The 26,731-nt window shown below is 38.7% G+C and overlaps 1 protein-coding gene across 1 annotated transcript in view; it reads left to right on the forward strand.

Annotated features, from left to right (window-relative positions):
- The window catches only part of LOC126321991 (chaplin-A-like), a 142,375-nt gene that overhangs the window by 13,672 nt on the left and 101,972 nt on the right, over nucleotides 1-26,731 (forward strand). The window contains exons 5-6 of the mRNA XM_049994246.1: nucleotides 7,773-7,809; nucleotides 21,577-21,614. Of these exons, the coding sequence (XP_049850203.1) occupies nucleotides 7,773-7,809; nucleotides 21,577-21,614 (75 nt within the window). The remainder of the gene's footprint in view (nucleotides 1-7,772; nucleotides 7,810-21,576; nucleotides 21,615-26,731) is intronic.

A 26,731-nucleotide genomic window follows, 5' to 3' on the forward strand; every position in this document is an offset into this window, starting at 1 on the left:
TTCTCAAATATGCATATAACATCTTGGGTCTGAAACAGGTTATTTGAAATACAAAGAAAACCGTATAGCACAGGTGCTGAATCTTGATAGTCACATTAAAAAGATACACACACTCATAGCTTTTGGCCAGTAAGGCCTTTGTCATATATTGTTATATTCCACCTGGATTTTCCATTGTTTAACAAAGAAAACAATGATTGACAAACAAAAAAAGGAACATTTGTATGAAGATCATGGATAACTTTTATTTTTTTCCCTGTGAATAGACCATTTCAGGACCATGTTTCAGTTTCAGCTAAATTTGAAATATTTTCTGTATTACAGTGTATATCAACATTAATTTGTAATTTCCAACCTTCTGCTGTGTTTTGTGGTCTTAATATTTTCGTTGTAACTCTCCTTTGTAATACTACTAATTTATCTAAATTGCAGTATATTGCTAGGCATTCACTTGAATATAATCATTGTGACTTCATTACTGTTGTTGTAATGCCTTATCTTTGCAATTTTTGTGAGGCACTTTTTATTCCATAGTTACTTAGTGATGATCTATGCTCTCCCCAATGTATTCAAATTTTTTTGTACTGCATAATTTTGTAAATCACATTCTTGTGTTATCTCCCCTACATATTTTAATTTTTCTTACCCTCTCTATTTGGACATCTCTTTTCAGGGATTTCTAGCTTTCTTACCATTTGTTAAATTGTTCTTGTCCTATATAAGTCTTTAAGCCAGTTCTACTGCCTATTTCTTACAGAAATTTGTGTTGTAGTAGATGCCACATTTTTATCTATAGTTTTTCTGTCAAGTTAATGAAAAGCCTTCTTGTTATCCACAAGATAACTACAGTGTCCTTTGAATTAAGTAACTGATGATGAATTATTGTCTTGGGATTAAATATTTGTTATGACCATGATCATCCCTTCCTAAAACAACCTTGATATTCACCTAAATGGTCATCTAGTGTTGTTGTTATTCTGCTTAATACAATTTTGGAAAATACCTAGATGCTACTGACAGTAAATAGATTACTATGTAGTTGTTTACATCCTGTTTATTATCTTCCGTGTGCAGTGGATGTATCAAGGCAAATCTCCATTCTCTGGAATTTTTTTTTCTTTTTTCCAGGTTTCATCAAAGAGTAAATCTAGCTCATTTGCTTTATTTGGCAAAGACCACTTCAAAAGTTCAGCTGTAATAGAATCTTCTCCACAAGCTGTGTTATTTTTGAGGGTGTTAAGTAATTCTTCAGATTCTTACATAGCTGGTGGTAAAACTTCAGAATTTTCATTAATATCTCATAATTCAGATGTATGACTTTGTTCAGAACAGTTCAGAAGCTGATAATGATATCTTGCCATTATATCATAATTTCCAGTATTGCTCAACCCAGTTTGGCCGTTTCCATTTTAGAAACACATTTGCAATTTGGTATCCATGTCATTTGTTTTTCAAAGTTTGTTAAAAATCATGGGAACGATTATTACAAAGTTTTGTCTATGTGCAAAAGTTTCTCATTTTCAAATGCTCATTGGTATTTCTGATTAATCTGGCTATTTTCTTTCTTTGTTGTTTAAATTGATCATAATCTTGAATTTTCTTTGAGCTTTTTCATGTTTCTTGCCTTTCAGGCCTCTCTGCTATGGTTTGTTTGCATATTTCATTCCCCCATATTTTCCTTTAATTTTCTATAGATTGAAATATTTTTTGTGCAGCATTATTGATCACTGTGGATATCTTTTTGCCAGGGGCCATGTTTAGTCAGTTTAATTTCATGCTAATAGCTTTTAACAGATTCTTTTGGTGTAGCGAGTCTGTCTGCATTATATTTTAGTGACCTTTGTGTCTCTCTTCATTCTTTATTATGTAGGAGTTGGACTTCAAGTTCACCATTCATTACTACTTTCAAATTCATAATTTCCATTGTACTTCTTTGTGGAATAAGCACAAGATCTACAGTTTTTTCCAGACATTGTGTTTTGAGATACCCATTTGGAGCTACCCTTGGGAGCTTTGTAAGGTAGGATGACATTAGTTTCAAATGATTGGCATCAATTGTGTTGGTTTTTCTGTAAGATGAGTAATGCCCTACTTCATTCATCAATTTATCTTCTTTTTCTTTATTTTCATTACTGTCATGATTTTGGCATCAAGCCCTTACCAAGTACATAAAAATATGTGTCCGACAGGTAACAAACCTGTTTTCATTGATCCACAGAATAGACAATACAGTCATTACATTTGCTGTTTCTCTGAACATGTTAACAAATCACTGTGAAGTTTGAGGTCAGTTAAGTTCCAACATTACAGTAATTACAAGAAAAGTATCTTCCTTTGTCTTTTGGAAAATGCTCATTTGGCTGAGGAGGACCACTAGCAGTTAGTATTATTTTCTTATTACTTTGTTACATTTTCTGGAAATTCTAAAAGCTCTTGAATTTGTATGCATGGTTCATCATTTACAGACCTTCATCAAGGTAGTGTGGCACACTTGGCAGAAGTTCCAAAGCTTAACCCCCTCCTCTTGTCCAGACCACGTACTTAAAGTGATGATGCAGTCTATTGCAGTGTCACAAATATAGTATGAAACATTGTGAATTTTACATAAGCATATCTTAGCACCTACTTGAAAATATCTAATGGGGAAGCCTTGTCAGTGTTTAATTCTGTGCTTCCAGGAGTCCTGCAGAGTTTTTAACATTTTATGCATAATATTTTGATGACATATTGAGCAGGCCCTTTCAGGTGCTGCATGTCTGGAGTTACATGAACTCAGTGCTAGGTATCCAACCCGACAAAGAAGCCTTTGTTATTGATAGTGGTACATGACCAACAACAAAGTTTGATTGCTCATATCCACTATGCCCTTTCATGTACTACTCCGATATTCCATGACATGCAACTATTGTGTGTTTATCTCAGCACTAGTGAATTTGGTTGGCAGTGAGAGCTTAATAAATTCAACACTGCACTCCAAGCCTTGTTAAATGGAAATGACTGTTTATGTTTATTAGATTTTCTGACATATTTATTTCAACACTCCTTAACCCTTGGCGGTTGTGCTGATTTTTGTAACGCGAGCAAGCTTGTGGCGTACTTTATACACATGTAAAGGGTGGCTGTCTTGTAACTGAGGTAAACACTTATGAGAAAAATGACAGTTTAATCTTAATTTAACCAAGCAATGATAAAATAAACCCCTGCTATATTGGCTGAGTCACTTTTTAACTAAACAATAACAAAATAATCTTGATTGTGTAACTCTGTTGCCGCTTAAGAGTGTTGTTGCACAATTATGACCTACTCAGTGTATCAAACATCACAGTTGCATCAGATCCCAGCCAGACATATATTCAAGTACTATTTATCTCATAGGCAATTGCCTCATTAAGGGGTTGTGCTGCTATCTCAGACTCTGGGTCTTCTCTTTCACAGGTTGTAATTTTTTCTCACCTGGTTCACTGTGTATTTTATGATACTGCTGCTCACTTGGACGTGTAACAACACAGCTTTCCAATGTGTTAGCTAAAGCAATAATGAAGAAAGAGAAGTGGACTCCCAAATGTAAAATAACAATCAAGTGATACAATAGAATGTTATTTGCAGTTGGTGCACTTTATACGTAGGTGCACCCACTAGAGCTTTAATGACTTTGTTCAAGCTATCTGAAGTGTCCAACATGAAAATGGTCTCACCACATTTCATTTCATGATTATATTCAGAGCAGACTTTGGTGACATTTGATTTACTTCTTTGTTTCACTTGGTTGTGTTGCTGGTGCTCTATCTAGTTCATCTTTGATGTTACAAAGGAGACTTCTTATCCTAGCTGAAAAGAAAAAAATACACAGGATGTTGTGTATCCATAGGAGTCTCCCAATCTTCTCATATATTGGGTCAACATAAGCTAAAAAAGTAGTTTTTGGATTCTCTTACACTCTCACTCTCAATTTCTTATTCAGCTGTTGTTGAATTTCACTGCAACACCCATTCAATTTGATCATGTGGCTACTCATTCTTTGTAACACTTTTCTTATGTGATGTAATTCTTTGGTGAGGATCTCTTTGTCTGAAAGTGTTAGACATCTGTGGACTAGACTGAAACACTAAATTTGTTTGCAATAATATTGTGAAAAGGATAGTTGCTACTCACCGTGTAGCCAAGATTCTGAGTCACAGATAGACACAACAAAGTTAGTCTTTGGATTAGAGCTTTCACCTAACAAGGCCTCTGTTAAAAAAAAAGCTGTGGGCACCCCGTGGCACCATCCTATGCCTACCTATTCGTGGGGCATCCAGAGGAGTCTTTCCTAAACACCTAGACCCTCAAACTGATCACCTGGTTCAGATTCCTTAATGACATCTTTGTGCTCTGGATTGAGGGTGAAGACACCCTATCTACATTCTTCCAGAACCACAGCACCTTCTCTCTCATTTGCTTCATGTGATCCTACTCTACCCAACTAGCCACCTTCCTCAATGTGACCTCCACCTGAAATATGACTTCATCAGTATGTCTGTCCATATCAAACCTACCAACCACTAGGAGTTCCTCCTCATAGGCACCTGCCACTCATTCCATACCAAGAAACCCCTTCCACAGAGCCTTAAAATATAAAGGGTGTCATTCATGTCTTTACAGACAGTAATTACCCTTCCAACATTGTGGCATTTATTTCCAGTCACCACCCACCTCACAAAGTCTGACTGTTCAGCCACAGAGGAGCATTCACTTGTGACTTGGTACCACCCAGAACTGAAGCAAGTGAACTACATTCTCCAGCAGGGTTCTCACTACCTTTCATTGTGTCCTGAAATGTGAAATTTCCTACCCACTATGCTTCCCACAACCCCCACAATGCTATTACAGTGCCCTAGTCCATCCCTACACAATATCTGCTTCCAACTCCCTTGCTTCATGTCTCATGCCCTTGTAATAGATCTAGAGGCAGGGCTTGGCCACACATCCTCCCATCACCACCACCTACTGAAGTCCAGTCATGAACGTAGCCTATCCCATTAAAGGTAGGCAACCTGGGAAACCAGTCATGTGATCCACAAGCTAGGCTGTAACCACTGTACTGCGTTCTACAAGGAGGTGATAAACAACAAGTTGCCTGTCTGCATGAATGGCCACTAATAAACTGTGACCAAGAAATGATTGTACCACCCTGTTGCTGAGCACACCACCAAATACAATGTTGTGACCCATATCCCAGCCCCAGGTCAACAGGTAAGGTTTGCACATAAATTCTAGGACAGGCAAGGCCCAAGGAGGGGTGATTGCCTCAGCTGCTACCTTCCCAAATTACAGATTGGTCCGTCCGTCCATCTGTCTGTCAAGTGTTCAGGAGGTGTGACTTGAGTTGTGAACAATCACACAAGGCAGATGCGCTCCCCACTGAGAGGGGCGCCTGTTGAAGTAGTGTGCCATTGTCCTCATCATATCATCATCATCATCATTCATGACAGTCTCCAGACTGGACTGTGTAAAAAAATTGGACTGTGTAAAAATTGGGACTTTGCATGGACACTGCTTATATTGTAGTTCAGTGCCCCGAAAACCAGTCATCATCATCAGAGGCATTCTTAGAGAAAACACACACTCTTTTTTCTCACTTTTATTAGAGTGGTGTTTCTGTCAAAGGCCGTGGCCTATTCTCTATCACAAGACATTATAAATTTCATGACTTTAGCTACAGGTACTTTAAGAATATAATCTGAGTGAAGCCCATATGCAAAAAGTGCAGAAATTTCATTTCTCTCACACTCAATTCCATAATTTGCATAAGTGTTGCCCGAAATATCTTAGTCAGACAATACATTCAGAACCCACTGCACTGCTATGAGTATAATCATTGCAACCACGATTGTAGGTCGTGTCTACACCCAGCCAACTGTGTAGCCTGTCTGCCTTCTCCTCTCTGCTGCATCAGTTTCAATAGTGACCGTGTCACCTCTTCTGCTTGTTCTCTGCTCTGGACTCTGAGGACAGACAGAAGGAGAGTGACAACAACTCTGTACAGGAGTATAATCCAGCCTCTGTGCCCTTTAGCAGTGATCCTTTGAAAGCTGCCACTCCATAGCTGCTGAGGTGACACCCCTCCATTTCTTCCCCCTCTTCCCTTCCCTAATCATGACACTCTTCCAATGGAATGTTTGTGGCCTTCGATCCAAAAAGAGGACTTCCGTCTGCTCTAGGAATCGCAACCTCTGCTTGTTCTGTGCCTGCACAAAACAAAACTGCGTCCTAATGACTGCTTCGAGTTCTCGCATTTCTTTCTAGTCAGCTTTGAGATCCACACCCATCCCCCAAACACTTCTTATACATAATGTAGTAGACAGATTTTGCTAATTGAGAATGATGATCATAGTCTCCCTGACACACAGCTTCAAGCTATTCCAGTGTTCATTTTACTTCCGTACCTGAACGTATCCATTTGTACTGTTTAAATCCCGCAGTCATTCAGTGTCATGGGCAGAGTTCATCCAGCTTATTAGGCATCTTCTTCACCCTGTCCTGCTGCTCATTGACTGTAATGCACACCATCCCCTTTTAGGCTCTCCACTAACCTTTCATAGATGCCGTCTTGGCTGACATCCTCAATTACCTTAACCTCATTTGCCTTACCATGGGAGCACCCACATTCCTTCCAGACTCTGTGCACTCCTACCTCCATCTATAGCTCTCTGGCACTGCCCAGTTTGCCCATCATCTCTAATGTTCCATTGTCTCTGATAAGTATTCAAGCAACCATTTCCCATTTGCTGGCTACATTCTGACTCCTACCCCACCCTCGAGAACACCCAAATGGCAGCTTTTTAAGGATGACTGGAGATTTACTGCTCCCTGGCACCCTTCAAGAAACATCATTTCCCCATCTGTGATGACCAGGTAGAATATCTTACAAATGTTATCCTTACCACCACAGTGTTACATTCTCACACAATTTTAGTGTGGTGTATTGTGGTCTCTTGGTGGACTGAGGTATGTCACGTGCCAACTCGCACAAAGAGATATGCTCTTCACTTTTTAACCATCATTCTGCAAAGGCAAACTATCTTCATTATAAACAGTTCCATACTAAGTGTTGTCACATCTTATCAGGATAGAAAAAAACTTACTGTATTTCGTTTGCTAGGTGTTTCAACAATTCCACCTAGTTTTCTGTTGTGTGGGCCAACCTCAGTTGGATCTCTGGGACTGAGAACCATTCTCCAATTTCTGGCCTGACAGACGTAGATGAAGTCAAAATGGACCTTATTTTGATCACTGTTTCTATAATTTGTGATTTTAAAATGGTGCATCATTCATTTCCCCTTCCATGATCCTTTGGACTACTCCACCAGGTAATAGTTGAGGGGAGTTCATTCCACCAAACTGTGCTGTCCTACTGTTTTGGCCACTGGCAGTATCCTTGTTAACTTGAATTTTTTGGGCACCTTTGTCCTGCTCTCTGTCGGAAGCTGTGTCGCAGATGTCAGCTGTAGCGAATTCAGACTGTTAAGCTCATTTAAAATTCAAATATTTTGTGCTTCTTCACTTAGATAATTATGCATTTTTAATAATTCTCACTTCAATAACATTTCATAACTATCAACTTGTCACTGTACATGATTCCTAATCTCCATCATTATTTTAGTTTACCAACCTATTAACACCGAGGTGAGTATGTGTAGTGAGGTGACATACCACTGCCATGTTTCAAGGTGTCTGACTTACACTTAAATTAAGTTGATGTAAAGTTATTCAGCTTTTTTAATTTCTTGCAGGGGCCACAAGAGGTACACCTAGAGGAACAGTCAGCAGGTGAGATTTTTCGCTTATGACAGTAGCTTAATTATACGTTAAAGTTGCCACTTTAATATTTTCTTATGTGGTACATTTTTTTCATCTTTTTCTTTGAAACTAATTCTTCATTGGTGGTATGCTAAAGTATTTCAGTCAAATAGTTGTTCAAAATTGTGTACATGAACTTGACACTGGACATTAATTATGTAGTACATAATTCACACTGAAAATTTTCATTGTCATCATAACTATGAAAGATTGGTTACAAATGTGCAATAGCAATTAAATGTTTATTGTCATAGATTGTGAGGGAAATATGATCAAAGAGGAAGAAGACAAATATTTAAGCTGCAAATTGACATTTCAAAATAAGTCATTGTAAAGGTCAGCAAAAATTACTAATTGTAGTTGTGTTTAGACCACAGTCCACTTATTCCATAGTTATGGCACATATTAAAATCAGCATCTTCAGATAAATATATATTTAAGTATACAACTATCACTCAGCGTAGTTGAGTTTCTTAAAGAGGAAAATATGCCAATGTTAATGGGGACTGGAACAAGTTAACCACATTCTTAGCAAGTGACCTGGAATCTCATCATGCTGTGAAATGGAGAATATTGTCTGTGTAATCCTTCTTTTCTCCCAAAGCGGTATTTATCGCTTGACGGACATATGAAATAGCCTGGCCCATCTGGGTGCCACAGTTAATTTGCATCCTTTGCCTGCCGAGAGCATACTAGACTACCTAATGACAACAAGTCACTCAGTACAAGGTGCCTGACTTGTTGGTAGCTCCACAACAGGTGTACAGCATCCTCGAGACCCATCTCCAGTCCTCTCACCACTCCCATACCAGCTTCACCAACTTAAACATATGGGATTTCCCATTAACTTGTTCTTAAGTTCCACAATCCTCCTCCCTCAGTAGTTGGTAGCCCCTACATCTACATCTAGATCCATACTCCGCAAGCCACCTGACTGTGTGTGGCGGAGAGTACCCTGAATACCTCTAGAGGTTCTCCCTTCTATTCCAGTCTTGTATTGTTCGTGGAAAGTAGGACTGTTGGTATGCTTCTTTGTGGACTCAAATCTCTCTTTTATCCTCATGGTCTCTTCACGAGATACACATAGAAGGGAGCAATATACTGCTTCACTCTTTGGTGAAGGTATGTTCTCAAAACTTTAACAAAAGCCCATACCGAGCTACTGAGCATCTCTCCTGCAGAGTCTTCCACTGGAGTTTATCTATCATCCCCGTAATGCTTTTGCGATTACTAAATTATCCTGTAACGAAGCGCGCTGCTCTCCATTGGATCTTCTCTATCTCTTCTATCAACCCTATCTGGTACGGATCCCACACTGCTGAGCAGTATTCAAGCAGTGGGCGAATAAGCATACTGTAACCTACTTCCTTTGTTTTCGTGTTGCATTTCCTTAGGATTCTTCCAATGAATCTGTCTGGCATCTGCTTTACCAACGATCAACTTTATATGATCATTCCATTTTAAATCACTCCTAATGCATACTCCCAGATAATTTGTGGAATTAACTCCTTCCAGTTGCTGACCTGCTATTTTGTAGCTAAATGATATGGGATCTATTTTTCTATATATTCGCAGCACATTACGCTTGTCTACATTGAGATTCAATTGCCATTTCCTGCACCATGTGTCAATACGCTGCAGATGCTCCTGCATTTCAGTACAATTTTCCATTGCTACAACCTCTCGATATACCACAGCATCATCCACAAAAAGCCTCAGTGAACTTCCGATGTCATCCACAAGGTCATTCATGTATATTTTAAATAGCAACGGTCCTGTGACACTCCCCTGCGGCACACCTGAAATCACTCTTACTTCGGAAGACTTCTCTCCATTGAGAATGACACGCTGCGTTCTGTTATCTAGGAACTCCTCAATCCAATCACATAATTGGTCTGATAGTCCATATGCTCTTACTTTGTTCATTAAACGACTGTGAGGAACTGTGTCAAACGCCTTGGGGAAGTCAAGAAACACGGCATCTACCTGTGAACCAGTGTCTGTGGCCCTCTGAGTCTCATGGACGAATAGCGCGAGCTGGGTTTCACACGACCGTCTTTTTCGAATCCCATGCTGATTCCTACAGAGTAGATTTCTAGTCTCCAGAAAAGACATTATACTCGAACATAATACGTGTTCCAAAATTCTACAACTGATCAACGTTAGAGATATAGGTCTATAGTTCCGCACATCTGTTAGATGCCCCTTCTTGAAAACAGGGATGACCTGTGCCCTTTTCCAATCCTTTGGAATGCTACCTTCTTCTAGAGACCTACGGTACACCACTGCAAGAAAGGGGCCAAGTTCCTTCGCGTACTCTGTGTAAAATCAAACTGCTATCCCAGCTGGTCCAGCGGCCTTTACTCTTTTGAGCGATTTTAATTGTTTCTGTGTCCCTCTGTCATCTATTTCGATATCTACCAATTTGTCATCTATGCGACATTCTAGAGAAGGAAGTACACTGCAGTCTTCCTCTGTGAAACAGATTTGGAAGAAGCCATTTAGTATTTCGGCCTTTAGTCTGTCATCATCTGTTTCAGTACAGTTTTGGTCACAGAGTGTCTGGACATTTTGTTTTGATCCACCTACCGCTTTGACGTAAGACCAAAATTTCTTAGAATTTTCTGCCAAGTCAGTACATAGAACTTTACTTTCGAATTCACTGAACGCCTCTCGCATAGCCCTCCTCACACCACATTTCGCTTTGTGTAATTTTTGTTTGTCTGCAAAGCTTTGGCTATGTTTATGTTTGCTGTGAAGTTCCCTTTGCTTCTGCAGCATTTTTCTAATTCAGTTGTTGTACCACGGTGACTCATTTCCATCTCTTGCCGTCTTGCTTGGCACATACTCATCTCATGCTGCCCTTTTGCATGCATAACTCTATCCCTGTCCCTGTGCCTCCTATATTATACCCTCTGTCATCCCATCCCCTCACTGACATTCTCACTCTGTCCACCACAACTCCTCATGCAGTTAGCCTGCTGGTTTAAGACAATTTATTTGATTGGCAGAGGGATTGACTGTGGCAAATGTTATTCCATACTTAGCCTTTTACTGTTTGTTTCCAGATTAACCCTTTCATGACCAATGGATCATCTTAGCCCAATAAATAAAGCTGTAGTGTTTACTATAAGCTCAAAAAACGCATATTATACATAATGGAGACTTAAGTCATCAAATAACGTAATCTGCTGCACTGTTCACTACCATATTCCAGTGTAGGGGTAACTTTCTCAATCCACAACTTTAGAATTCATTTAGTTTTGTAGCAAAGAACACACAGAGCCATGTTCAAACTGTATTTTCACTCCAAAAGGGAGTACGTGAAGATCGTCGAACAGAGAGCAGAAAAGATGAAACTGGAGTGTGCAATATCAGATGGAAAAAGGTGGGTGCAGAAAGGCATCTGCAAGATGTCTGTTTTGCAAGGAACTCATAGTACACCACATGGCCACTGTTTGACCAGATGCATAACATTATCTTATGTGGATGCAAATAAGTCTTTCTATGTGGCATTGCTGATTGTTTGGACTAAAGAATACCTTTCTATTCTTTCCCTTAGATTAACATAAAGAAAAATTTTCTAGTCAGCAGTAATGAAACAGGATAGGAATGATCAGTGGCGTTCACATACTAATTGAGGACAAGCAAGAGGATAATGCACATAAGGCCAACCAGTAATTTTTCTGACTTGGCTTGTGGTACTCATAAACTTCATTGTTGAACGTTCTCCATTGCATTCAAATGCTACACAATGGTGGAATGGACATGAGGGAACAAACGTGGGGAATTTTTTAGAACAAATTTCCATAAATTGACTTTAGAGTGTGCTTTTATTTTTCACAATAATGGCTTTATCTTTATAGCCATTCTTCAATGCATGTTGAAATGTTAATATGTCTGTCATGCTGTGTTGTTCTGTTATTGGAAAAAGGTATTTCTATCTTTATAGGCTAATTTGTGGTTTTCAACTGTGCACAATGACAGCCATTTTACATATCCTCCTCATGTACTCATATCCTGCAGTAGAACACATCATAAGACCAATAATACAATTTTTCTATGACTCACAGACATGAGCTTGAGAATGGGTATACAGCTGAAATCATGACTGTGTAAAACAAATGAACTATTAATAGTCAAATGATGGAAATTTCTTTAAAAAGAAAGGTAAGGAGATATTGGTGGGCAGTGGGACAGTGGTAGTAAAAGAGGAGGAAAGATATGTGAAAGAAAAGTGGGTGGAAAAGAGATAGGAGCCAGTGTAGACAAAAAGACTTGTGGACGCCATACATCAGTCTTGTTGTGTACTTGAAAACACAGGTGTGGGGGAGTGACAATTTTGGCCTGAGGTTTTACACTCTTGAATATAAGGGAAAAAAACCAAATTGGATACCCCAGAACTATTTTTGAGCTGTTAAGGAGTTGTGGAGACAGTGGGAGTAAAGGCAAATGCAAACAGTGTGATTGAGAGAGGTGACATTGGCAGTGGGATATACTGTAAATAGGTGGGGAAAAAATGAGACAGTGGGAGAAGAAAGAGAGAGTGGCAGAGAGCCATATACATACACAGGGACAGTGAGATGGAGATGCTGAGTATGAAGGTTTCACTGCAGAGAGAGACCAGGTAAATGATTTTAGATTCTTGTGTGTTAAATACAGTGGGAATATGTTCACATACAAAGATTTTGGGTGAGGAAGGCAAAATGTAGACTGGGGCAGCTGTTTCCCCACTCTAATGCAAGTATTTTGAAGAGGAATGTGTTCATCTTTCACGTGCCTTAACAGCAGCATTTTGCCGGTGGTTTGCCCTATGGTACTATTTGTTGCATGAGATACTGATGTACAGAGTAGAGCAAATTAATAGTTGTCTGTGGTGCAGTACATTGAATCAGAGAATGTGGTAGTCTAAAAAAGTGTATTGTCTAGCCACTGTTGACAGTACTACCTTTGGTTGCATGTTGCATGCAGTGTTATCCTGTATTGTGGAACATGTGGACACTGAAGTTCATAATCTTCTCATTGGATAGAGGACAGCGATGTAAGCATTACTAATCAATACTACATTGCCTCCTAATACTTCATTTTCTGTGCAAGAGAGAGTGCTCATCACTCTGATTTTTAGATGTTTTCCTTCAGCTGTATTTCTTCCCACAGAGACAAGGAATTACTGAAATTAGTGTTATATGTAAACTTTATTTACTTCATTTCAGGCATAAAAATACTTGAGTGTTTCCCTATGAAAGTATGGAAAGACAAAAGGGAAACAATGGAAAATCTGGGATGTAATGTAACAATATTATGAGAAGGAAAGTTGCTATTCGCCATATAGCAGAGATGCGGAGTCGTACATAGGCAGAACAAAAAGACACCCACATAAAAGGCCGTTAAGGCCTTCATCAACAATAGTCTCTCTGTTGTGCCTACCTGCAACTCAGCATCTCCGCTATGCGGTGTGCAACAGCTTTCCATTTCATAGTATGGAAAGACAGGAGACCTAATTACAGAACTGACAATGAAAGCTAAAATTGCTGCCTCCAATAAGTAATTTATTTATTTTACAAGCACATTTTCTGCATTCACACACATTTTCAGTCAGAATTAGATTTTGCTATGAACAAATTTAAATAACATTTAAAACTGTATTTGCAAATTTAATTGTATTTAATTATGATGATTTCATAGAAATAAAACAATAGTATATCCGTATGATGAGCGCTTGCTAAGTTGTTGCTCTAAATATCTCATTTGCTTTGCTGTGAAGTACTTCCAGCCCTTTCATTAAATCCCAGCATAAGTACAAAAAGAATGCAGTAATGGACATTTCATTATTAAGAAAAATGTTTAATTTATTGCCCTCTGTTATTTCACAAGACTAGTAATAGCTATTATGATAGATCTTGTATGAAATTTATTACAATTAAAATTATCTGGAACATAGCAAAACAAAAATGTAATCATGAACCCTAACTCCAGTTTCCCACTGTGGCTTGGAAAGGGCACAAACACTAGATAAATCATGGCAAGTGATAAAAAGTACTATCACCATGATGTCTTCATGGAGGAGGAGACAGAAATAATAGTAACATATGAGTTGGAAAAGTAATGATGGAAGACAGTTTTTCAGGAGCCCGAGACCACCACAGCTAGGTAACAGAATGATAGCTCAACCATGAGCTACATGATGAGGTAGAAAACAAATATTACTGCTAAACTTACAAGCTCACCTTCAGATGCTGCTCAGTAATGAATTATTGTAAAATGTATGTATGCTCCATTTCATTTAATTTTTAAAATTACTTTTACTACTTCAGTATAAAAACTACTAAATATTGTACTTACGTGTAAGATGATGAAATGCCTGGTGTGATATGGAGTATTGAGTCCCCGTTCTTTCCCCAACATGCCCACACATTTCAGTAAACAGTGCACTCTCATGTAAATCACCATTATTTGTGTAGTGGGTAGCATATTATAACCTTCTGACTGTTACACTGGCAATGACAATTAGTGGGCCTATCTTTCAGGAAATGTTTCATCTAAAGTTTTCACTGTTTCATATTGCCTTTAAAGTTAGATTGTCAATAAGATAAGATATATTTATCTTGAATAAATCTGTTCCTGGTTTCATCAAGGAACACCTAGTGAAATTCATGATTGATATTAACTTCACTGGCAGCAACTTTAGTCCAGGGGGAGTGGGGCCCCAATTTTCATAAAAATATTTTAAGTCACTTCATAAGCTCCGAGTGTCTTACCACAACATCAGTGGTAATATTTTGAGCTTGTAGTAATTCGCTTCTCTATTCAATTGATGCCAACAACTTTAGCTAAATGGACATCATGATTAAACACCTGAATAATTTCACATAATCCTAAATGCCCTACACCACAGAATGTGTTTTACCTGACAAATATAACAATTTGGTAGCCCTGCGCCTGCTATACAGACGTTTGAGTCACAGCTCCCATACAAGATAAGTAATTTTAGTAGTAATAAACGGTTTCTAACACTTTAAACTAATTTATTACGTTAATTATAGTGCTCTTCAAGTGTACCATTAAAAGTTTTTGTCTTACTTGCGTATTTTCATAGTAATCAAGCAACGTTCGTTTTGTTTACCTATTGGGGCCAGGCCAAACTTTTGAGCTTTCAGATTAAACTTCATACCGCAATTTTAAGTGCATTTACTGATAGTTTAGTGTGCCAAATACGTTTGCTGCTGCTTTATATCTGTAGAGTATCGTCGTCTCTAAAGTAATTTTCAGTAAGAAACTTCTGAACCATTGTTTACATTGTCGCGAGTAGGCCTAATTTTTTGTACACGTATTTTCATTGTTTTCCAGTAACTTAATTGTCTTTCTGTCACTAAAATCGATTTGTACCATGAGTGTAAAGTGCCTGACGTGCCATAGAATTGTTAGCTCTGGGGTCTGGTGTGATGGATGTAGTAACTCTTTTCATTGGGGAGATTGTAGTGGTTTGGGAATTGGGAAAATGAGCGAGACTCATCAGTGGTTCTGTAGGCTATGCAGTAGAGATAGAAAGATTGTGGAACAGGAGGGGAAAATTGCTGCCCTTCAGGCTGAGTTAAATGACGCTAGACGAGAACTGTGCAGGTTAAGGGGGGAGAAGGGTAAACAGGGGTGGGAAGTGGCAACAGGCGTAAGGAACCGGCCAAGAAATTCTTCTGACAGCTTTGTTATTAATGTACAATATAGGTTTGACCTGTTGCCTCAGTCGGAAACTGATGAGCCTCTCACAGAAGTAGATGTAGACAGGGCTCAACAAGCTTTCGGCAGCAAATTGAATAAGAAGGTAGGGAAGTGTGCAAAGAGAAAGAAAGTCTTGTTGCTAGGTAGTTCGCATGCTAGGGGTGTGGGCCAACTTCTGCAGGATGAATTAGGGTCAGAATACCAGGTCACAAATTTTATCAATCCTAGTGCTGGACTGGGGCAGGTTACAGAGGATTTAGGTTCACTATGGAGAGGCTTTACTAAGGAAGATACCGTGGTTATTGTGGTTGGGCCGGGCAACTGTATTGACAAAGATCCGGGGTACAGCATAGTGTGTGACCTGGCAAATATTGCATCGGCATCGAGTCATACCAGTGTTGGGTTTGTGTCAGTTCTGGAGCGCCACGACCGGCCTCATTTGAGCTCTTCTGTCAGGAGAGTTAATTTGGAGTTGGAACGGCTACTTGGCTCTTTTGCTGGATCACACATTGGTGTGGTTCCTGTTGATTCACTCTGTAGGTGGGACTATACTAGACATGGCCTTCACCTCAACAAGAAGGGGAAGGGTAAACTGTCTGGGCTGATAGCAGGAAATTTAAAGGGGGCAGGAACTACATCTCGTGGTGGTAACTCTCTTTTTAGTGTAAGATCAGTGTCCAGTGGGAAACTCAGCCAGGCCAGTACTAAAGATGTTAAAAAAGTTAAAGATACTCACAAAAGTAAAATGAAAAATGTTAGTATATTTCATCAAAATGTTGGGGGATTGAAGAATAAAATTGATGAGCTTCTGCTTTGTTTAGAAGATATAGAAACTGAGAATGTAATAGATGTACTATGCCTGTCTGAGCATCACATTGTCACTGATATGCAAAAGGTTAGCATCAATGGGTACAAATTAGCTGCACATGTAAATAGAGATAATATGATGAGAGGAGGAGTTGCCATATATGTCAAAAGCTTGCACAGTGCAAAACATTTAGAAACTAAAAATTTTTGTGTAGAGCAACATATGGAAGCATGTGCCACTGAACTAAAACTAAATGATGGCACTTTCATAATTGTAACAGTGTATAGGTCCCCCTCAGGGAATTTCCAGCTATTTCTAGAAAACTTGGATGCTTTGTTGTGCTATCTGTCAGACAGGGGGAAGCAAATTGTCATTTGTGGGGATTTCAATGTTGATTCCCTGAAAGAGTGTGATAGGAAGAATGACCTTGTAGTATTACTAAGTTCTTTCAATTTGAGCTCCGGCATTGATTTTCCTACTCGGATAACAAAGAACAGCAGGACATTGATAGATGACTTTTTTATAGACCAAGATAAGTTTAAGGACATAAATGTTTATCCTGTTGAGGATGGTCTTTCAGATCATGGTGCACAGCTAGTTACAGTACATGCCATAGCTCCATGCAGTATATCAAATAAGAATTTCAAAGCAGTGCGTTCAATTAACAATATAAATACTGCAAACTTTAGGGAAAGACTAAAGGAGCTAGACTGGGATGAAGTGTATGTGGAACCCGATGCAAACTTGAGATATAACATATTTCACGATACATTTTTAAGGGTATTTGAAAATTGTTTTCCCAAGAAAACAGTGAAACATAATTCCAAGAAAACATATAAAAACCTTGGCTAACTAAAGGAATAAGAATATCTTGCAACCATAGAAGAGAACTGTATCTAACAGCAAGAGGGAGTACTGACCCCCAAATTGTTCAATATTATAAAAACTTGTTTTAATATTTTATGTCAGTGATTGGTTATGAGCCATTACAATTTTATTTCTCTTTTCTGTTTCTGATGTACTGCAGCAAACTTGAGGTGAAACTCGAAAAACAAATTCAGGTTTTTATGATATCATAAGTTCATTACATTAATGGAAGGTGAGATCTAACATGTAACACAGTAATGTTTCTGGATATGCTTTGTAACATTTATTCGACATGGGAAATTACAGAAAATTGACAAGAAATTGAACCACATTATTCTAATGCACATCACTTTTTTGTCTTGTATAGTGAATCTTTCTTCTCTTGAATGATATCCCATGAATATTCTGCTAACATAGAAGGTACCCACTTCCCTCCTAACGCCTTTCTATGGTAGAAATGTCTTCATCAAATTTTCACCATGTTCATCCAATATGTCACTACAGCTCTCTATGTAGTAGTCCAGATGAGAGTCCATCAAACATACCTTGAAAGACATACTGCACCACAAATGTTGTTACTCTTTCATCATCTCATTCACCAGGGCTTTGTAGTTATTAGCTCTTTTCCTTCCGAGGAAGGTTTCTGACAGCGTCTTGGTACAGGACCAGGCTGTCTTTTCTTCGTCAGTTTAACACGCTTCAAAACTGGCATCTTTCTGCAGCTCCTTTATTTGTGGTTCCACAAATACACCTTGCTATACTTTTGCAGCTGGAAGATGGGGGAATCTAGTAGCTAGATATGCCAACCCACTGCCTGTTGGATCCATGGCCTTTACAAATAGTTTCATTAGGCCAAGTTTGATGTGAAGTGGTGGATGTAGTATACCTTAAGGAGCTACCAGACTTTAATGTTGCACATTCTTTTTGCCCACTTTCCATCTCCACCTAGGCCATTTCCTTTTCACATAGTGACAATTTCTTTCTCGACTATTCTACTCACAAAGGAAACGGACATATATCAGGTAGCCTTGTTGCATTCTCTGTACCGTAGCAATTACTTTGAACTCTGCAAATACTTTCCATTTGTATTCATGGTATAGTAATGAATTTAATACCCTTCCTATGAATTTGTAATTCTCTTGGGTGAATCTGGCATAAGCTACTGGAGCAGAGGTATCTTATTTCCGTTGTACAGCAAAACACCCTTGAGACTTGTTTTCGATGCAGCGATCGGCATTCACCAATAGAGATAATGAGCTATTGCAGGTGGTCTCAATGACTTACACATGGGGGGGGGGGGAATATAACACAATGACATCGAATTCTTCTCACACGCTGTTGAACAGGCAACTGTCATATTCCATTATTACTGGATGCGGCAACATACTTGTTTCTCTGTAACGTCCATGTGTTTGAATCATGGATATATACATCGTTACATATTACATAAAAAGTATCCCACACAATGATATTTTGATTGCATATTTGAATTTCCTGTGGTAAACTGTGTTAGAAGCACACCCTTAAATATCAGAAATAGAACCTTCTTGAACAGTGTAATTTATTTGGATAGATAAATACATCTAATCACATATTACCTTGTTTCATGTGTATGTTCTGCTGCTGCATGGCAGGTAATTTTTTCTCTATCAAATTAAATTGCAAAGGAGAAATAGTTGATTAAACACAAAATGGGACTGTATGTAACTGGGGTGAATGACATAAAACTGAAGCACTGCACTGAAGTGAAAAGTGGAGGTACTAACGAGCCGTGTTTCGGGTGGGAGTGAAAGTGAAGTGCTGCTTGAAAGCTCCCAGAGATGAGGTGGGGAGAGAGTAGGGTGGATGGACGTAGTCACATGATGGGGGGCTGTGTGAATGGGGTGGGGGGGGGGGGGGAGGAGAGGAGGAGGGTGTTGTGGACAGGTGGTTGGTGGTACCAGAAAAGGAGGGTGTTGTGGACAGGTGGGTGGTGGTACCAGAAAAGGAGAAAAGTGAGGACTGGGTGTGATTGTGGAATAAGGGATGAGCAGTGATGGAATAGGAAGATATGGATGGATAAGAAAAGTGACTAACGGAGGTGGAGGCCAGAGGGGCGCAGGAACATAAAATATGATGCAGGGAGGGTTCCCACCTATCACATTTCAGAAAAGATGGTGTTTGTGGGCATGATCTATATGGCTCAGGCTGTGAAGCAGTCATTGAAATGAAGGATGTTGAGTTGAGCAGCTTGCCCAGCAGCTGGGTATAAACTTGTTTCTTGCCCTGTTTGTAGGTGGCCATTTAAGTGGACAGGCAGCTTTTTAGTTGCCGTACCCACATAGAAAGCAGCACAATGGTTGCATCTTAGCTTATATATCCTAGGTAGCCTTGCTTTGATGGGATAGGTGGTGATTGTGCCCGAACTGGAGTATGAGTAGGCGGCGGCGGCGGCGGCGGCGGCGGGGGTGGTGGTGGTGGTGGTGGTGGTGGTGGTGGTGGTGGTGGTGGTGGTGGTGGCTAAAGGACTCTTCTCGTTCAGGTTCACTGAAGACATCTTTGTGATCTGGATCGAGAGTGAAGTTACCCTATCCACATTCCACAGATCTGCAACTGCTTCTCCACCTTTGCTTCACATGGACCTTCTAAAGCCAACAAGCCACCTTCATAGATATCGTCATCCACTTCAAAGATGGCTACATCACTGCTTCTGTCTATATCATATCTACTAACCACAAGTTATGCCTCTATTTTGACAACTGCCACCCATTCCATACCTAGAGGTTCCTCCCATACAGCCTGTCCACCCACAGTTGTCAAATCTATAGTGATGAGTATTCCTTCTTGACACATACTGCAACAACTGAATTACATTCTCTGCCAAGGTTTTGACTGGACTTCGTCATATCTCCCACCTATTGTGGATGATCCATGCACAAGGGGAGAAATGTGCTCAATTAGCCATAATGTTAGAAATTCATTGCAACACAGAAGGCAAATTAAAATGTTGTGCAAGTGAAGCAGCTTCTTAGTGCAAGCAACATAAAAATAGTTCTGATATGCTCTAAGGTTGTCACCAATATAAGGATCATTCTTTAAGGTGTTAGGTGAGCACTGCAAGTTGCACTGGTAGTGTCCTAGATTCCAATGTTGTTGTTGTGCTCAGAGGAAAACTAGTCTGTAACAGCAGTAAAAAATGACGACTGTCACCCTCATGGAGGCGATGGCAGTGCCATCCAGGAGGCACAGACCTCGAAAAATAATACAGGAATCGGGCCACATGATCATTGAAGGAGGATGGTGAGGTGGAATGACACAGAGATGAAGGCTACCCAATGCAACACAAGACACTGGTAATAAGTTTCCAGGGACAAAGAAGTAATGAAAATAGCAAAAGAAGAGAGATGTTCCTCAGTAGCCAAGGGGAATAGGTCTTCATTGCAACACAGATTGTGTGTAACAACATGCAGCTACTGAAACAAATTTCTACGAAAGGCGAGGTAGAACATGTGCTGATCCACTGAAAGATATTTACTAAATGAGTCTTATTCTTGAATCTCCATTTCAGCACTCCGTCTGTACCAACTGAGAACCACTGCTGTAGGCACCTAAAGTGTAGGTTGCACTGGTGATGCCAATATTGAGGGCTGCATCCTAATTAATATAGCCATGGCACTCCGAAGTAGATAGTTGATGCAGATTTAGTGACTTGGGTTGGCTGGTAAGTAAAGAAAGGAGGGTTGCATTCTATTTATTTGATGTGGCACTTTGACTGCATGAACTGCAAAAATGTGGTAAGTGATAACCATTTCTGCTATTACTTTGTGTGGGGTATCCCTGAGAGAAATTCATAATTTGAAATTGGGGGTGAAGTTCCTGCAAGTCAATAAGTGCTCTTATTGTCAACTTCTTGATGAATATAATGTTGGCAATGCCTGCAATGAGTGAGGCTGCATATACAGTCATACACACTGTTCCTAACTGTTCCACTTGCCACAGTGAATTACTCCTGTAACATAAAGTTGTATGTTTCAATAAGCACGTTACTACAGGATTGTAAAATTTGGTCCTTAATTATGTGAAATATTGACTAAAAATTTATTTGCCACTGGCAGTCTTCAGGTAGCACCCTCCAAATGGAATAAAGTTTTGGCTTTCTTGGAATCGGTTAGTAATGTTCATTGTTGTACATAATTGAGTGGATCAATGGTCAGTTATTCACTGATCAGTAGGCACGTTAAAAGACTGAAATAATTCTGTTCTTTATCACGTCATATTGTAACATTCTTAGTTAATCACCTGTTTCTTTTACCTTTGCAGATAAAGTAGTTTTTATATTAACACGCAATTTCTTTTCTCGCAATCAGGCCCTGTCGAGGAGCAAGTTCCATCTCCTATTGCTCAGGTGAGTGAAACTAGAGGGTAGCACCTGTGATACTGGCAGAGCATGGGTGAGTTTCACCAGTAGCGAAACAAGTTTCGTTTTGTGGCATGTAATGAACACCACACAGTTTCCTGGCCTCTTCCTAGAGTGCTCACTAATTTCATCAGCCAAGGGTTTTCATCCCTTGTGTGTGCTGCCCTTCACAACCTCATTTTAATTAATCAACTCCTTTCTATGTATCCTATTCATCTCCACTTCAATCTCATTGTTTTTTGTACACCACTCCTTCCTGTCCCCACAACCTATTCAACTTCATTTACACCGGTGACTGAAATGTTATATCAAGTCCATTATCACAATAAATTTGTCTACAGTAAAAATCCAAAAAATTTCTCAAACAATATTTACATACTAATGACAGCTCAACTTCATGTTTGTGTCCTGATGTAATGACAGTTGTCACTGTGCTCACAGATCTAGGGACTAGGCTCATCACGGAACCAGATTGAGGTAGCGTGGAATAAACCAAAAATCAGCAGGTACGGTGAAGTTTCATAAAGCAACTATCATTGTCCCACTCTGTGGAAATTCTTCATACATCTCTAAAGAAGTTCATTCACAAGAGAAAAAAATTCCTGAAGCAAATAAAAGTTTAAACGCACTGTTTGAACTAAAATATGACTTTATTGCTGCAGCCATCATTCATCGGTACTATAAACACTGCGAAATATGAAACTTTAACCAAGTGATTGGTTACACCACAGTAGATATGATAAATACAGTTGTCTAAAATATTTAGTTATTGCAATTACCCATCAAGTACCTTTCTAAATGATAGCAGAGTCACGCTTCTTGCTATTATCATAGCCAGACAAACTTCAATAAATCTTCTTAGGATATTTTCGTGGCTGTTAAATAGATATCTTTTGTTTTTGATAGAGAGGTCGTCTTGTCTCTGCTTGTGAGGATTTTAACACATGTAACTTAGTAATTCAATAAAACTAACTTCATGTTTTGTAGCTCATGTATCAAAGATTGTGCTGAGTGAAGTAAAAGTAAGGGTGTAGCTGCTTTTGCTTTTTGGGATTTGCTTCCAGTAATATTAAGATAGGTCTCTGATACATGAAATAGAATCAAATGATAAATCTTTGGATAGTCTTCCAAATCTTGTACTGACTTCTGTATGCTGATAGGTGTCCCTCCTGCAATTACTATACGATCAACGTGCATGCTGTCTGTCATATGAATTTGACTGTATAAAGTCTGCCACAAGGAATGCAACTCCGAGGGCAAGAGCTCATTCCACACTAACTTACGCTGCCATAGACATTGCAAAAATGTTTTAAGTTTTATCACAGTTGAACTAATTCATCAAAAGGACCAAAGATATTTGACGTGTCACACAGTAATGTGTGTTTTGTGAAGCTGTAGATATTAGGTGCTGGTTTGACATTGTTTACAATTTTAAAATGATCATTAGCTGGATGCTAGAATAAACCAGGTGTTCTAATATCCTCATCATTACCAAGCAGTAAAAGTAGTTGTGTTTCTTGCTCCACTGAGGGGATATTTTTGAATAGTTTGGCACTGTTATTGTACAATTTCCATAGTGAAGATCCACTTCTGATCAATACCTTCAGAAGTTCTTGCTGGAGATCGATTTCAGCCCTTACTGTATCACAACCTGAGATACAGTAGTCCATATTGAAATGATTAGTGAAAATGTTTGCTGCCTCACTCTGCTCATTCTCTTTGTGAGCTATTGACAGACACACGTCTGCAAGTAAGGGGGCCCAAGTCATTGTGTATGTGTTTATCCTTCATTGGTATTCCTGAAGTGGTGCAGATCTATCACTCCTCCACAACATTCATCGGAAAGTGTGCTCTTCATCTACTTCCAGAACTTGTCGAAACATATTCTCCTTGCCTACTGTGAAGACAACGCGATGCATTTGGAAGCATAACGTTAAGGTGTACAAATAATATTTCATGGTTGGTCCCACCATTTGAAGACTGTTAAGTGACAGTTTCGTATTCCATTTGGCAAGACAATCAAACATTACTCTTGCTTTAGTAGTTGAGCTGGTTTTTTAAAGATAGCTGATGTGGCATGTAATATGAAATGGCATCTGTAATGATTACTATTACCATATGTCTTAAATCTTCATACTTCCTCATAAACTCTGTGTAGCTTACAACAAACTTTGATTGTCTTGCTAGTTTCTGTTCGGTTTAAGAGAATCATTTTGCTGCATTGTGGAAAGAATTGCATAACAAAATTGGCTCTTCCTGAAATGGAAAACGAACAATGAATTTGTCTGTTGAATCTTCAGTTGTGTGCTCAAGGAAGTGTGACTCACATCACTGCTCTTCTTCCATCATTAAGACATTGATACCTCACAACTAAGGTTGGAACAGCTTTAAGGAAAAGTAAAGGAATGTGGACTCGCATATTATGTCCCTTGTTGTTTTATGTAATACCCTTTATTACTTACCAACATTATTATTATTTCTTTCCTTTCTCAGACGTTATGTCTGGTTAAAAATGGAAAGTGATGTGGACCTTGAACAAGTGTGACTTCCTTTTATCTGTGTGGAATATGTTACATTGCATTTAGGAACTTTCGGGTAATTGAACATGATCAATAATTACAGATTTCTGTAGTTGTATATACAAGTTTGGATGTAGCTGTATGGCATTGATGTACTGGTGGATATTGTGTGGTATGACTGCTGTACTTGATAGTATAGTAGGTATAGCGTCAGCTTTATCCTGATGCCACATGTCCTTGCTTCCTCAGCTGGTTGGATGTATTTTTCATTTTTTTCTCCTGTTTTCTTTTGTATATTTGTTGTATTGGGTATGGATATTTCGATTAGTTGTGTTAATTTCTTCTTTTTATTGGTGAGTATGATGTCAGGTTTGTTAAGTGGTGGTGTTTTATCTGTTATTAGGGTTCTGTTCCAGTATAATTTTTATTCATCATTCTCCAGTATATTTTGTGGTGAATACTTGTATGTGGGAACGTGTTGTTTTATTAGTTTATGCTGTATGGCTTTTTGTTGATCTATTATTTTTGCTACATTGTCATGTCTTCTTGGGTGTTGTGTATATGCTAGTATTGTACATCCACTTGTGATGTGATCTACTGTTTCTATTTGTTGTTTGCAAAGTGTGCAATTATCTGTTGTGGTACTAGGATCTTCAATAATATGCTTGCTGCAATATCTGGTGTTTACTGTTTGATCCTGTATTGCAATCATGAATCCTTCCATCTCACTGCATGTATTGCCTCTTCTTAGCCATGTGTTGGATGCATCTTGATCAATGTGTGGCTGTGTTAGATGTTACGGATGCTTGCCATGTAGTGTTTTCTTTTTCCAATTTACTTTCTTTGTATCTGTTGATGTTATGTGATCTAAAGGGTTGTAGAAGTTGTTATGAAATTGCAGTGGTGTAGCCGATGCATTTATATGAGTGACTGCTTTGTGTATTTTTCTAGCCGGCCGCGGTGGTCTCGCGGTTTTAGGCGCGCAGTCTGGAACCGTGCGACTGCTACGTTCGCAGGTTCGAATCCTGCCTCGGGCATGGATGTGTGTGATGTCCTTAGGTTAGTTAGGTTTAAGTAGTTCTAAGTTCTAGGGGACTGATGACCACAGCTGTTAACTCCCATAGTGCTCAGAGACATTTGAACCTTTTGTATTTTTCTAGTTTATGCCAGTTTTAGAAATAATTTTCTTAAATTGTCTACCTGTCCATAATGTAGGATTTTTATGTCAATAAATCCACTTCCTCCTTCATTTCTGCTTAATGTGAATCTTTCTGTTGCTGATTGTATGTGATATATTCTATATTTGTGGTATTGTGATTATGTTAGTGTATTGAGTGCTTCTAGGTCTGTGTTACTCCATTTCACTACCCCAAATGTGTAGGTCAATATTGGTATAGCATAATTATTTATAGCTTTTGGTTTGTTTCGTGCTGTCAATTCTGTTTTCAGTATTTTTGTTAGGCTTTGTCTATATTTTTCTTTTAGTTATTTAATATTTTTATTATCTATTCCTATTTCTTGTCTGTATCCTAGATATTTATAGGCATCTGTCTTTTCTATCACTTCTATGCAGTCGCTGTGGTTATACAATATGTAATCTTTTTGTTTAGTGTGTTTCCCCTTGACTATGCTACGTTTCTTACATTTTTCTTCTCCGAAAACCATATTTATATCATTGCTGAATGCTTACTTTATCTTTAGTTATTGGTTGAGTTGTTGATTTGTTGCTGCCAGTAGTTTTAGATCATCCATGTATAGCAAATGTTTGATTTTGTGTGGGTATGTTGCAGTAATATTGTATCCATAATTTGTATTATTTAGCATGTTGGATAGTGGGTTCAGAGCAAGGCAGAACCAGAAAGGACATAATGAGTCTCCTTGGTATATTCCACGCTTAATCTGTATTGGCTGTGATGTGATGTTATTTGAATTTGTTTGGATATTAAGTGTGGTTTTCCAATTTTTCATTACTATGTTTAGGAACTGTACCAATTTATGATCAACTTTGTATATTTCCAATATTTGTAGTAATCATGAGTGGGGTACAGTATCAAAAGCTTTTACGTAATCAATGTATGCATAGTGTAGCAACCTTTGTTTGGTTTTAGCTTGATATGTTACCACTGCATCTATTATCAGTTGCTCTTTACATCCTCATGCTCCTTTGCAACAACCTTTTTGTTCTTCATTTATAATTTTGTTCTTTGTTGTACGTGTCATTAATTTCTGTGTAATGACTGAAGTTAATACTTTGTATATTGTTGGTAGGCATATTATGGGGCGGTATTTAAATGGGTTAGCTGTGTCTACTTGATCTTTAGGTTTCATATAAGTTATTGAATGTGTTATTATATCAGGGAATCTGTATGGGTCTGCAATGTAACTGTTAAATAATTTAGTTAGATGAGAATGTGTTGAGGTGAACTCATTTAGCCAGAAATTTGCTATTTTATTTTTTCCAGGGTCTTTCCAATTGTGAGTAGAGTTAATTGGTTTGGTGACTTCATGTTGCAAAATTATCACTTCAGGCATTTGTGGTATCATCTTGTATGTGTCTGTTTCTGCTTCTATGCACCGTGCGTGCCT

This window comes from Schistocerca gregaria, unplaced genomic scaffold (assembly GCF_023897955.1).
Source record: "Schistocerca gregaria isolate iqSchGreg1 unplaced genomic scaffold, iqSchGreg1.2 ptg000784l, whole genome shotgun sequence".
NCBI lineage: Eukaryota > Metazoa > Arthropoda > Insecta > Orthoptera > Acrididae > Schistocerca > Schistocerca gregaria.